Raw genomic sequence first — 12,931 nt, forward strand, 5'->3', positions numbered from 1 at the left:
TTGTTTTTTTATTTTATAATACAAATAGTGCCCGGAGCTGTGTATTATATGGTATTATCAACTTTGTTAGGCAGATTATGTCGGTATAATTATAGCGACAAATATATAATTAAAAAAAAATTGTTTTCATCAGTTATTGACGAAACTAAAAAACAATATTTAAAAATTAAAACGAATTTTAAATATTTATTTTAATTTATTTTACACGGCTATCTAACTAGGTTTTCTCACCACGCCCTCTTCCATCTTCGTTTCTCTATTGGTGCTAATACAATTCGCCGATAATATATATGGTTGGACTGCATTGAATTACAACTTTTACCCTTATTGGCGTGAACTGATAGGACATATTTTACTGGTGGTACTTCTAAGTTATTGTGAATGGTTGCATTGCTTAGTAACAAGTGCTGCAGCCATTAGGCGCAATGTTTTGGATTAGAAAGTTTGCATAATTTTTGTGTTTGAACCCTTGCTGCAGGGTTCTTCGTAAAGCGGTGCTTTGATCTCCAGTGGCAGTAACCAATTATTTTGTTTTAATTTTATATTGAGCTGATTTTTTTAGATTGACTTTATTGTTAGTAACTTTAATGGCAAAATGGAACAAGGATAAATAACATCATCTATTAAAATATATGGACTAGGAGAAAAAATAGGAGGAGTGACAGATTTGTCGAATTTAACCAAAATTAGGATTTATTGTAACAAATATCATTATCATCACTATGCTAATACAGCCCTTTAAGGCCTCCACTTTATCAAGCTTTCTAAGAAATTCTGCTGTGTCACTTTCTGCGATTTTCCAGTTAGTAACAGAGATCTTCTCATCATCCTCTGTTACCCCATCTATCCAATTTAGCCTTGCTCTACCCCGTCTTCTCATTCCCACCGGAGGCGCTGTTAGAATATTTTTTATCATGTTCAATCCCGTGGTCCGGGCTACAAAACCTGCCCACTGCAGATAGTTTCGCTTGATTATAGTAGTAATATCTTTTCTACCAAACTTATACTTGTAAATAAAAAAATTTAATTCAATTGTTTAATTTTTTATATTGAGCTAATTTTTTGGGGTGACTTCATTGTGAGTGATTTCAACTCCAAACTGGGACAAGGAGAAGTAACATAATATTGTATTGAAGTTTATGGACTACAAGAAAGAAATAAGAGATAAGTCAAATTAGTCAAATTCGGCAAAAATTATGATTTATCGTAACAACACGTGGTTCAAAATACCAAAACGAAGATTATATACCAAGACATCTACTGCTGATGGAACAAATAATTAGATGGAAAGAAATCAAATAGATTTTATTCTTTATTTTTCAATCAATTAGATTGTCTATAAGAAAGTACCTTGATGATGTTTTCTCGGAATATAGTGCAGTTTTGCTAAAATTCGCAATAAAGTGAAAAAAATGAAGACCCAGAAAAACCACGAAAAATTAGATTAAACATTAAAATATCGGAAAAATATAGATGACAGACGAAATATTGACCGTAATGGAGATTAGAGGAGGATATAAAAATCAAGATAATAATAAGACTACATCAGTATATAAAGAAATAAAAAACAAAATATTAAAAGCAATAAATTGCCATCTTTATCTTTGGCTTGACAATCCTCTGTGGATCCTGGGCTGCTCTAAGATTCGTCGCCATTCTCTTCGGTTTCTGTCAACGTGTTGCCATCTTCTGATTTCTAGTATTCTTTGATAGTAGTGCGTCTTTAATACTGTCCGGGATGGTAAGGGCCAGCGGGTAGTCATCGGGAAGAGCGACTAGATCTTGCTTTTCTTCAGTGGTAACACCATGTCTTGCTTTACCAGTACCTCCATAGGCCCCCAAGAATTTCTCAAACGTGAGGTCAGACACATCTTGGACTTGGTTTACTTCCACTTCTTCATCTACGTTGTGGTCACCTTCGAAAGACGCCAGCGGTTAAGGTGTCCTATCATCGGCTTTCCCCTCGGTATCTTGCTTATTCGGTAGATGAAATCGTTGATCTTCTCCATAATGAGGTATGGACCTTCCCAAACCTGCTGCAACTTGGGCTTCTTGGGATTATGGGGCCAGACTTTGTCGTTCTTCTTAAAGCTCTCCTTTTCGGCTTGCGTATCGTACCGTTTCTGCATTCGGTCGCTAGCGATCTGAAGATGGGAACGGACCAACTCGTGTACATCGTCCATTCTCATTCGTAATTCGATCACATAATCTTCACCTGCTACATCCTCTCCAGGTCGACACCCAAACTCTAGATCACAAGGTAGTCGCATCTCGCGTCCGAATAGGACTCTCGCTGATAGCTGGCCTGTTGATTCGGTAACAGCAGAGATGTAGGCCATTGTGAAGAATGGAAGATATTGGTCCCAGTCTCGCTGATGATCGGACACCATCTTTATCAAATACTTGCCAACTTTCCTATTCATCCGTTCTAGCATACCATCCGATTGCGGATGATACGCTGTAGTTCTTGTTTTCTTCATGCCTAGTCTATCACATATTCCTTGAAATAGATAGCTTTCGAAGTTCCTTCCTTGGTTACTATGGATCTCCAAAGGCATTCCAAATCTGATAAATTCTTGGATCAACTTATCTGCAACGGTGGCGGCCTTCTGGTCTGGAAGTATGTAAATCTTGACCCACTTAGTGAAGTAATCCATTACTACCAACATGTACTTGCCTCCATTTTTACTTTCTGGAAATGGCCCAGCGATGTCCAAAGCTATTCTTTCAAACGGGCTTCCAACATTATATTTTCTCATAGGAGCTCTCCTTTTTCGGCGAGACCCGTTACTCGTAGCACAAATAGTACATTTCTTACACCAGCCTTTACGTCATCGGAACTGTTCATCCAATAAAACCGTTCCCGAATTCGCTGAATGGTTTTCTTTACACCGAAATGCCCTCCCGATGGACTGTCGTGTAACTGCCGAAGTACTTCGGCCATTCTTCTCTTTGAGATCATCAACTGTCTTCTCTTCTCTGAACCGTCATCATTTTCCAGTACTCGTTTGAGCAAGCTATCTTCCATGACAAATGAGTCCTACTGGGCCCAATACGTCTTAACTACTGAGCATAGGTGTGATATTTCTTGCCAAGGTGGTCGACGGTTTTCCTCTTTCCATTTTCGAATTTTCTGTATAACTGGATCTCTTTCTTGTTCTTCCCTGATCTTATTAGGCGTCCAGTTATCGTTGACTATTGTTGTTCTTAACACTGCTGCTTCTTTGGATTCTGTTTTGTTGCAGTGGGAACACTCTGCTGGGCATGGCCTTCTGGAAAGAGAATCAGCGTTTCTGTGGCTAAATCCGGCCTGGTGCTCAATCTTGAAATCGTATCCTTGGAGTCGTTCGATCCAACTGGCTATCTGCCCTCTAGACTCGTTCCTGTCCTCCTTGAATCTGAGACAGCACTCCTCTAATTCCCACATTACTTGCATCTGTATCTAAGATGAACTCTTCTTCTGGCAGTGAATACCCTAAAATTGGTGCTGTGATTTAATGCTTTTTTAAGGTCTCAAAGGCATTTTGGCAGTCTGTATTCCAGCGGTAGTCTCTTGCTTCCTCTGTAAGTCGCGTTAATCGCTTAGCGATATCTGCAAACTTCTTAATAAACCTCCGGTAGTAAGTATGATGTTCTCGTTGATGTTTGTCCGTTGGTACTGACCATTCCTTAATGGACTGCCCCACACAATGAAATTCCTGCTATATATACCAAAACAGCCGTTAGCATGGAATTTCTCGAAGCCTACGAATGCTGACCTGAATTGCCTCGAATGAACGGGAACGGGAATGTTTACAGGTTTTTAATATGACTCATATTTTATCGTTATGAGAGGGGATAAATATGTGTTGCTACAAAACATAACGCAGGGAAAAATACAGGGATAACGAAGTATTGGAAGAAGACGCATCTCCTGGCTCAACAATCTGAAAAAGTGGTATAATTGCAGTTCCGTCGACTTGTTCAGAGCTGCAATCTCAAAAGTGAAAATACCTGTGATGATTACCAACCTCCTTAGAGAAGACGGTACCTAAAGAAGAAGAAAAAATATTTTATCGTAACAATACACAAGAAAATATTTGATAGTTTTATAAAATAAACATTGTAGATATTTAAGGTAAATGAAATGGATTAGTTGAGAAAAAAATCAAGCCAGGAATATTTTTGTTAAAAATCAACAACTTCTTTAGAAGAACTGAATGTAGGCTCTATAAATGCTCATCTGGAATGCCATTACATCACCTTGCGCTCATGGTTGAATTGATTATTATGCTGCTGAAAAACTTAAATACGAGAAAGGGACTGTATAATGTAACGCGATTATATGATTATGCCTTAGGAAATTAAACTATGGTTTTCACTGTGGTGGTTTTTTGGGAAATCCTGTTCATCCTTTGGGAAATTCAAGAATATAGGTGCATGTATATGCTCTGAATGAATAGTGCTCCCATTCAAACTTCTTTGTATAATGTTAAAGTAGCTAGTAATTGTAGTTAAGTATTGTAGTGTAAATGTATTGTAGGTAATTGTAGTGTAAAGTAGCCTACACTGGGACAATCAATAAAACTCAAGAGAAACAAAATAAATTCAAAGTCAGGTATTGCCATACCTTGGGATTTATTGGCCAAACCCTGATTTTGAGCATGGACAACTGTACCTCGAATTCTCGCGAAATTTTCATAAGGCTGACATTTTCGTAATAGTTGTGAATCTACGCTATCAATAAAACTTAAACAAGCAGGAAGGTAGGTGAGTTTTCTTAAGTAATGTTTACAAAAAATTTTTTTAGTTCGTTCTTAGAAGTCTTTTCGACTGGTGCGTCTCTCCCAGGCACTTACAAAGGTAAATTGAAGATGTACTTATATATAAAGAAGACGAACTTTAAGGTAGTTAATAATTACCAATTATTTTTTATTTGTAAGTATTCTTATTCTCAAATAAACGATTATTTGGTTTTATAAATACTTTTAGTTCCCTAATATCAGCTAGTTATTCCGTTCTTAGAGGGTCTAGCGCTAGTTATTAATAAGCACAAAAGTAATTTTAACTAGAATAGAATAAACAAATATAAATCCCAGCATTACAATAACCGACAATAGCCGACCATAACACTAAACATTATATTAAACTCATGTGTGTTGATATGTATCCCGCTAGGGTAAAAATACAGGAATATTTTAGTGATATTTTTAATGTAGTCAAGTTAATAGAAGCATGCTCAATATAGCTAACATTAAAGTAAAAAAAATAAGCACAAATTATTTTCCGAATGAATCGATCTTAACCGCTATAAAATATTTTACATTTTAAAACATTTTAAAAGAAAATTGTCATTAAATGAACGCCTATAACTCCTTTCTTCTTTCTCACTGTAGCTTAGTTTTTAAATCTGATAATTAAAGTATTTCTATTAAATGTCTCATTGTAGTCAATACATCAATTTATAATTCTTATTATTATAGTCGTGCATTCTGTTCTTCGTGTGTGCGTGTCTCTCACGAAGCGATAAATAACATCATTTACAGTTGTGTAGTGTCAACATTTTGGATATTGTGTAAAAACAATTAAATGTCCTAAAACGTATTAGAGATTGAGATGGTTTATCTTATTTTCAGTTATAAAATATATTTATTTAGCCGTGGAAAAAACAAACGAACTATATACGAATTCCAAGTTAAATTAAACGTTTGAATTTTTTTAACTTTTAGCGTACATATTATTTTACAGAACTGAATATCAAACTTGGGAATCCACATATGAATATTTTTTATTGAAAAGTAATTCTAAAAGTAAGTGGTTTCGAAATGTCAATATCAAAATGTAGCAGAAACAACTACAATCAGCAAATTATCGAAACCGGTATGAGTTATACCCACTTTTGAAGAATAGGAAAACCAAGAAAAACCTGATGCAAGTACTTAAGACATTTGTGTAATAAAAATAAACAATTCATATGCTAAACTAGATCTAGCAGGCTCTTAACGAGTTAAGCAAATAATCTTGGAAATCCCCTAAAAATATATCTTGCGCCGTTTATGACAATTGGTAATGATAACCACAAATAACATTCCATACATTACCAAATATAATTTTGTTAATCACTATTGTAGCAATTGATAATTTATAATATTGTTATTCTAAAGTTGAACAGAACATAGAGGAAATCTAATTGTTTCGAGTTAAACTAAAATGGATGGATTTGCTTTTTACTTTTTGATGGGTAAGTAAAATAATTTTAAAGTAAATCATCTTTTTATTTTCGTGACGATACGATCATAGGTATATTCTTTTATATTCAATAGGTTGACTATCTTCGTCTTTATCATTTTAGCTTTGGGAGATTTTCTGTAAGTATTAGTTATTCTTTTATTTCTGATTTCAAAGCCAGTCAAAAGCTAGGGGGCTGACACCTGTTTGGTGGTCTTTTAAGCAATATTCATCCGTGGTTATTACCTTTATATATTCGCAATCTGTACCTCACAAACTCTTCTCAATAGATACCCAAAATCTCTTTCTACGCTTTTGTATAGTGTGAATATGTTCTCATTTTTACTCAGCCTTTTCTAGTAAAATCTTCATCTGACGTATTTACTCTTAATAATTTTATAGGTCAGCAAATGCCGGTAAATAGTGAAGTACGGGCGATACTGTGTAATTTTCCGTGGCACCACCAAATTGCATGAAAATTTGGAATATCCTCCACTTTACTTTTGAACTTGTGCCGTTGTTTGCTTTTTATTTTTTAGGTGTGAAAACTACACTTATTAAAAAACATCATATAATTGTAAATTGAAGTGAATAGTTAATTCAAAGCGTCTATTAATGAATCAATTAAACAATATAATTTCAAATTTTATCATAGTTTAATCCCTAAATCTATAATCACTATAATTGTTAAAATTTAAACAATGTCATTGAATACCTTGTCTCCACTGATTTGCATGTAAATTTAGCTTTACGTTATTTTCAACCTCCAATTTAAAATTAGGCTTGTTGCGCTGGTTGTTTTTTATTTTTAGGGGTGAAAACTACCCCCAATAGAAAAAAAATAATATAATTGTAAATTCAAGCAATTTGGAACTATTTAATTATACAGTGACATTATATTTAGATTTAATTACTGTTTTAATTTTTTACTACATAATACTTATAAAAACTTATAAAAACCAACCCTTGCGAAGAAATTTGAGCAGTTTTGTACTATTTTTCTTTTAATTGAAACTATAAGTGCAGTATTTTTTTTAAATTAAATTGTTATGAATTTATTTTATTTTGACTCAAAAAACAACCCTTATTAGTTTATAAGGATGTGTGAAAGTATGTGTGTGTCTTAATATTACATTATGTGTATCTGGCTCTAGTATATGCGTTGTGATATATCCTAAAATATGTGATTGGCTTTTTACTCATAACTCGGTTAGCGTTGAAGCTCTAAAGTACTCGAAAAAACCATCTTGTAGGTTTTTAAAGTCAATAAGATCATTTAAATTAACTTTTTTAACCCTAATTTTTAAAAGCGTTGTAATTAAAATATCTAACAGGTCACTAGCCGCATGTGTATGAAAACTTTAAACAACCATTATCTTAACCAGTTTTTGTCTTACAGAGAAAGAAAAAAAATAAATGTTTAGAATAGCAAAACCTATATTTTTTTACTCTTCAAGATTGAGCGCATGTTTTGGTTATTTTTAGCCAATAAAGGAACTTACATAAGCCCAGTTTTTTATGGGATATTGGAAATACAGTCATCTCTATTTCTCGCTCTTCGCTTGACTTCTCTCAAACCTTATCCAATTTTTAAAGGTTCGTTTGTTGTAGTTCTTCGCCAGATATTGTACGATCTTTGTCATCTCATTTTTTAAAGATTAGTTCTTGTGTACCTGCCTCGCATTAATTTAATATGCCCTGAGTATATCCAATTTATTTCCAATTCTTTCTTTTGATAGTAATTGTTATTGTCTCGTGTTTTTTACTTCTCTTTAGTGCTAAATTCAGTATTTTTTAGATCAGTATATTTTTAGTATTTATCTTTGTGGTCTTAAGTCTTGGGAAAAAAACTGCTAACGAATAAATACTTATATAGGAGGAACCAGAAGCACAGAAAGCTGAAAATTAATACAAATTTAATAAAAGGAAAGACAAAAACTTAATATAGAGCATAAAGCTTGAAGACTGGGAAGAGTATTTCAAAACGCTTTTGAAGAGTATAAAGTACAATTTCAAGAATATGAAAACCTAAAAAAGAATATATTTGCAATAGTAGGCTCACCAATAAGATTAACAACAGACGAAATTAAAAATGTAAGTAAACATCCGAAGAGCAGCAAAACATATGTGCAGGGGATATACTAGGAGAACTGTTTAGGTATGGAACAAAAACATTATACGAACATCTTCACGAACTATTTCAAAAATGCATAAAAATAAGTGATATCCCTAAGGAATGAAAAAAAATCATATCTCGGTACTAGAAATAAAAAAGGAGACAAAAACAATTGTGAAAATTTTACAGAAATAGCTGTAACCGGATCTATGCGTCGAATATATGGAAATAAATTAGAAAATCAAATCAAGAAACAATATTTAGATTCTGGAAGAGCAGAACAATTATTGACTATATTTTCTCCTTAACCCAAATAATAAAAAAGATAGCGTGAAGCCATCAAGAAATTCATAAGTTGTTCATCGACCTACGGAAAACCTACAATTTTATTCCACTGAAAATTCTGTGGAGTCAATGGAAACTACGAATATTAATATAGAATTAATAAACCCAATACAATCAATTCATAACAAAAATAAAAATGGAACATAAAAATAATAAGAGGTTTTGTAAAATCAAAGGAATTGAAGCAAGAATGTCCTGCTCCCATTTTATTTAAAATAAACCTTGAAACGGCGCGCTACAAAAAGTTAAAACTAATGGAGATAACAATAACCAACACTATTATACGCTCAACATTTTAGACGTTCAAGTAATAGTGCTCAAGATGCTAATAGCTCAAGATTATGACAATTTCAACTATAATGTCCCAAACATTAATTAAATAATCTAGAGGTCAATAGTAACAAAACCGACTACTTATGAATTGAACGACAACAAAAAAATCCAATATTAGATGACAGAACTACGAGTATTAACTAAAGTACCTACTGCTACGACTAAAAATATCTACAAATAATAGGAGTCAAACAAACAATCACAGATAACTTATCTACAAAACAACTTATATAGTTCGGACATACCACAGAATACCACAGGAAATTCTAAAATGGCAACCAGAAGGCAAGAGAAAATAAGGGTACACTGTGTATAAATTGGAAAAGAAAGAAAGAAAAAATTGACACAGAAGTGAGATAAAGAAACATAGGAAAGGACCTATGGAACAACCGGATGAAGTGGCGATTGAAAATCGGAAAACGGCGGAGAGCGTTATAAACCGACTTATAGTAGTATTACATTAAGTCCAGCTGCTATGTAATTTATTGTTGCTTTAGTTTATTTTTAAGTTCTTTTTATATTCGTATCTATACATATATTTAATTTCTGTGTTTCATTTTTTTCATTTATATCTAGTGATAATTCGTGTTTGGATTATATTTAATAGAGGTATATTTCGATCTTGATATACTTTTCCTTTATCATTTAGTTATTTCCCTTGTTTATGTTGAATTTGTTTACTATTATTTAATATCTTCTGTAAAAAATTACATATAATAAGTAGTATTATATGTTGAGGTTGTTTCCAGGGAAGACTTTTACGATATTTTAGTATTTTGTATACATAGTTCTTTTTTTCTTTAATATTTATTTGATTTATTTTGTAAAATTTCTTTTTTATTTTCTTTCTTTCTTGTATTAGCTGTAGCGTATTTTGCGATCAAATTTCTCTTTTTTTAATTGCAATTATTTCGTTTGAAGTATTTATTATATCCCTAAAGTTTCTCTATATTTGCTGTACAATTTCCCCTTTGTAAATCGGTTTATTTTTGGTCTTTCCGTAAACTCGTTTTGTTCACAAAAATTCACAGTCGATCTTCATTGTTATTTATTTGAATAAGTGCTTTATTTACCATAATAGATTTATGTCCTGGGCATTTTCGTTGCCTAATTTGGTGTTCATGTTTCCAATGACATTTTTTATGTTTCTTTTATATTTACTGTTTACATTTACACTGTGCTTTAGTTAATCTTAAAATTTCCAAATTATGATTTTTAACTTGGTAACCATTGAACAACCCATCAGAAACAGTGAGTGCCAATGGGTAACAATATAACTACCTCCGGAAGTTGGGAGCCAACTTAGAACAATAAAACTCACAAGTTTCTTTGGGAGTCAATTGTTAGGCCTCGTTTAGCTCAGTCTCTCAGGTGTGAGAACGTTTTATCTTAGAAGTAAATGTGAAAAATAATTTTGGCTAGGAAAAATAAACTAAAATAATAACTAATCATATTTATTGTACATAAATGAATATAAAAATTGAAAGCTAAATCAAGATACTTTCTTCGTTCCTAACTTCTGGTGTCCATTGAGTTCTAAATAACAGCTGCAGTTAATATTTCATGATTGACCACGTACTGTGGAATTCTTTACCTAAAAAAGTGGACAAAAATTAGGTCAAAAAACTAGAAAAATGAACCATGTGTTAGTAACTTTATAGACTTTATACTTTCTTGTCATTTAAAGATTGAAAATAATAACAATATTAAATAACAAATAGCAAATTGGTAAGGATAAAATGAATTTAATTATTATTAAACAAATTAGTTAAATTATATTTAAGATAATAATTGCATGTTGGATATAAAGTTAAAACAACATGTGCGGAGGGGGTTATGTATATATAAAAAAATTAAATTAAATTATAAAAAGGCAGATATTGGTTAAATTATAAATTCAACTTACCCCAAGAAAAAGTGAGGCATTGAAATTTATATAATGTTGTATTGTCTTATAAAATATAATATCGTAGGAATAAAGAAATTATAATATTTAGTAAAAATGGAACTTGAAATTTAGATAACAGAATATTTTTGTTACTACTCCAAATAAAATTACAATCCATCCAAAAATAAAGAATAATAAGTAATTTGTTTGTTTCCATAGCGTGTGGGAGCATCTTCCAGTGGAGAGTTTCTTTTCTTTATTTAGCAACTGTAAATGTTACTAATGTATTGTGAATATTTTAATTAAAAAGTATGGAAGTTAAAAGCAATAAAATAATAAAACACAATCAAAACTACATATCACATAATTAAAGTAGAATTTAAAATACAGTTGGTTTTGGTGAAATATTAAATCTGTTTGGTAGATCATTTAGTTTAAAATGTTTCAGCCAACGCACTTCATTATTGTCATCGAATACTCGCTTCGCGAGGACATTGGTATGCACTTTTATCCGTTCACCATATTTGGACACTGTAACTTGTTACATCTTTTACCGAAGGCACTTCCATATCTTTTTTTATATAGGATGATGTAACATACCATGGAGCATTTACTATAGACCTTAACACTTTATTCTGGAAGCGGTGGAGGATTGCAAGAATAAAATTGCTAGCGGTGCTCCACAGCTAAATACCGTATGTCCATATGGGCTTGAGGATTACCTTGTATATAAGCAGTTTATTATCCAACGATAATTTAGAGTTTCAACCAATCATCCAGTATATAGTATGTCTTAATTTAATGCACAGTTATTTTCTTTTGGTAAATATGTGCTTCTCCCAGGTTAGTCATTTGTCAAGATAGCAAGGATACCTAAGTATTTTGTGTTGTTCGCCTTACTTAATTACTTGCCATGTAGTGTGACTGGAGGAAATTCATCTCGTTTTGTTGTGAAGTTTACATGTGTTGACTTTGTCTAATTTCTTCTAATTCACATTTTTAGCCAAGTTTCTATATTATTTAGGTTTTCTTTCAACAACAATTTTCTGATGTTTTTGTGGGATTAGCATGGCGGCCATGTTCAGCATTGCGGTATCGTCTGCAAAAGTAGCAACTTCTGTGTTACTGCTGAATGGTAGGTATGCAGTGAACATAAGAAATAAAATAGGTCGTAGTACGATTCCTCGTCGTAAACCTGCTTTGATAGGGTGGAACTGAATGTATTCATCGTGCTGCTTTGTATCTAGTAGTATCTATTTGATAGACAGGATTTAATAGTGGAAAGAAATGATATGGCAATTTTTTCTTTATCTTATAAAGTAAGCCCTCATGCCGAACCATATCGAATGCTTGATTAAGGTGTAGAAAGGCTGCTGAGAGGTAGGATTTACTTGCCAGCGTGTATGAGATTTGTTTTTCCATTCTGTGGATCTGCTCTATTACCCTAGGCTTTAACTTGAAGCCGAATTGGTGGTCCAGAATAAGTTTAGCTTTTCTAAAATAGAACTAATCTTATCATAGAAGCTTCTCCAATACCTTTCATAGAATCGGCAACAAACTTAAAGGTCGATAGAATTTTAGGTCTTCTGGTTTTTTTTTAGGTTTCGGTATCAGGATAACCTGTTATATTTTCCATTCACTCAGAAAGTGGCCTGTTCTGATGATGTCGTTGAAAATTCGCTGCAGATAATTATAACCTTTTATTGTACATTGTTGCAATAACTTGTCTGTTATCAGATTAAATCCCTGGGCCTTTTTTGATTTTGTATTTTTTATAATTGTATTTCTTATTTCGGTCAGCGTAAAGTTTTTAATCGGTAAGTCCAGTTGAATCGGGGCTTCTAAGGAGTTATAGAAGCTAGATCGTTTGGTTCAAAAATTTTAACTAGGTGTTCAGTAAAGGCTGCGTTTTTTTGTTATCTCTAGTCCATTTGTCCTGAATGTCTCTTATAGGAGGACAATATTGTTGTTGTTATTTTATCTTTTTTTTTGCCTTTCAAAGTGAGTAGTCTATATTTTTACAGGCTGCAAGAGAACCTAGG

At 32.7% G+C, this 12,931-nt stretch overlaps 1 protein-coding gene across 3 annotated transcripts in view; it reads left to right on the forward strand.

Annotated features, from left to right (window-relative positions):
• Positions 1-6,088: 6,088 nt before the first annotated feature.
• The window catches only part of LOC140441419 (27 kDa hemolymph glycoprotein-like), a 106,711-nt gene continuing 99,868 nt past the window's right edge, over positions 6,089-12,931 (forward strand). For 2 of the 3 annotated variants that reach the window (XM_072532140.1, XM_072532141.1), the window contains exon 1: positions 6,089-6,220. In XM_072532140.1, coding sequence (XP_072388241.1) covers positions 6,190-6,220 — 31 coding nt within the window. In that variant the 5' untranslated portion in view covers positions 6,089-6,189. The remainder of the gene's footprint in view (positions 6,221-12,931) is intronic. The other variant, XM_072532139.1, reaches the window with a different exon arrangement.

This window comes from Diabrotica undecimpunctata, chromosome 5 (genome assembly GCF_040954645.1).
Source record: "Diabrotica undecimpunctata isolate CICGRU chromosome 5, icDiaUnde3, whole genome shotgun sequence".
In the NCBI taxonomy this organism is placed as follows: domain Eukaryota; kingdom Metazoa; phylum Arthropoda; class Insecta; order Coleoptera; family Chrysomelidae; genus Diabrotica; species Diabrotica undecimpunctata.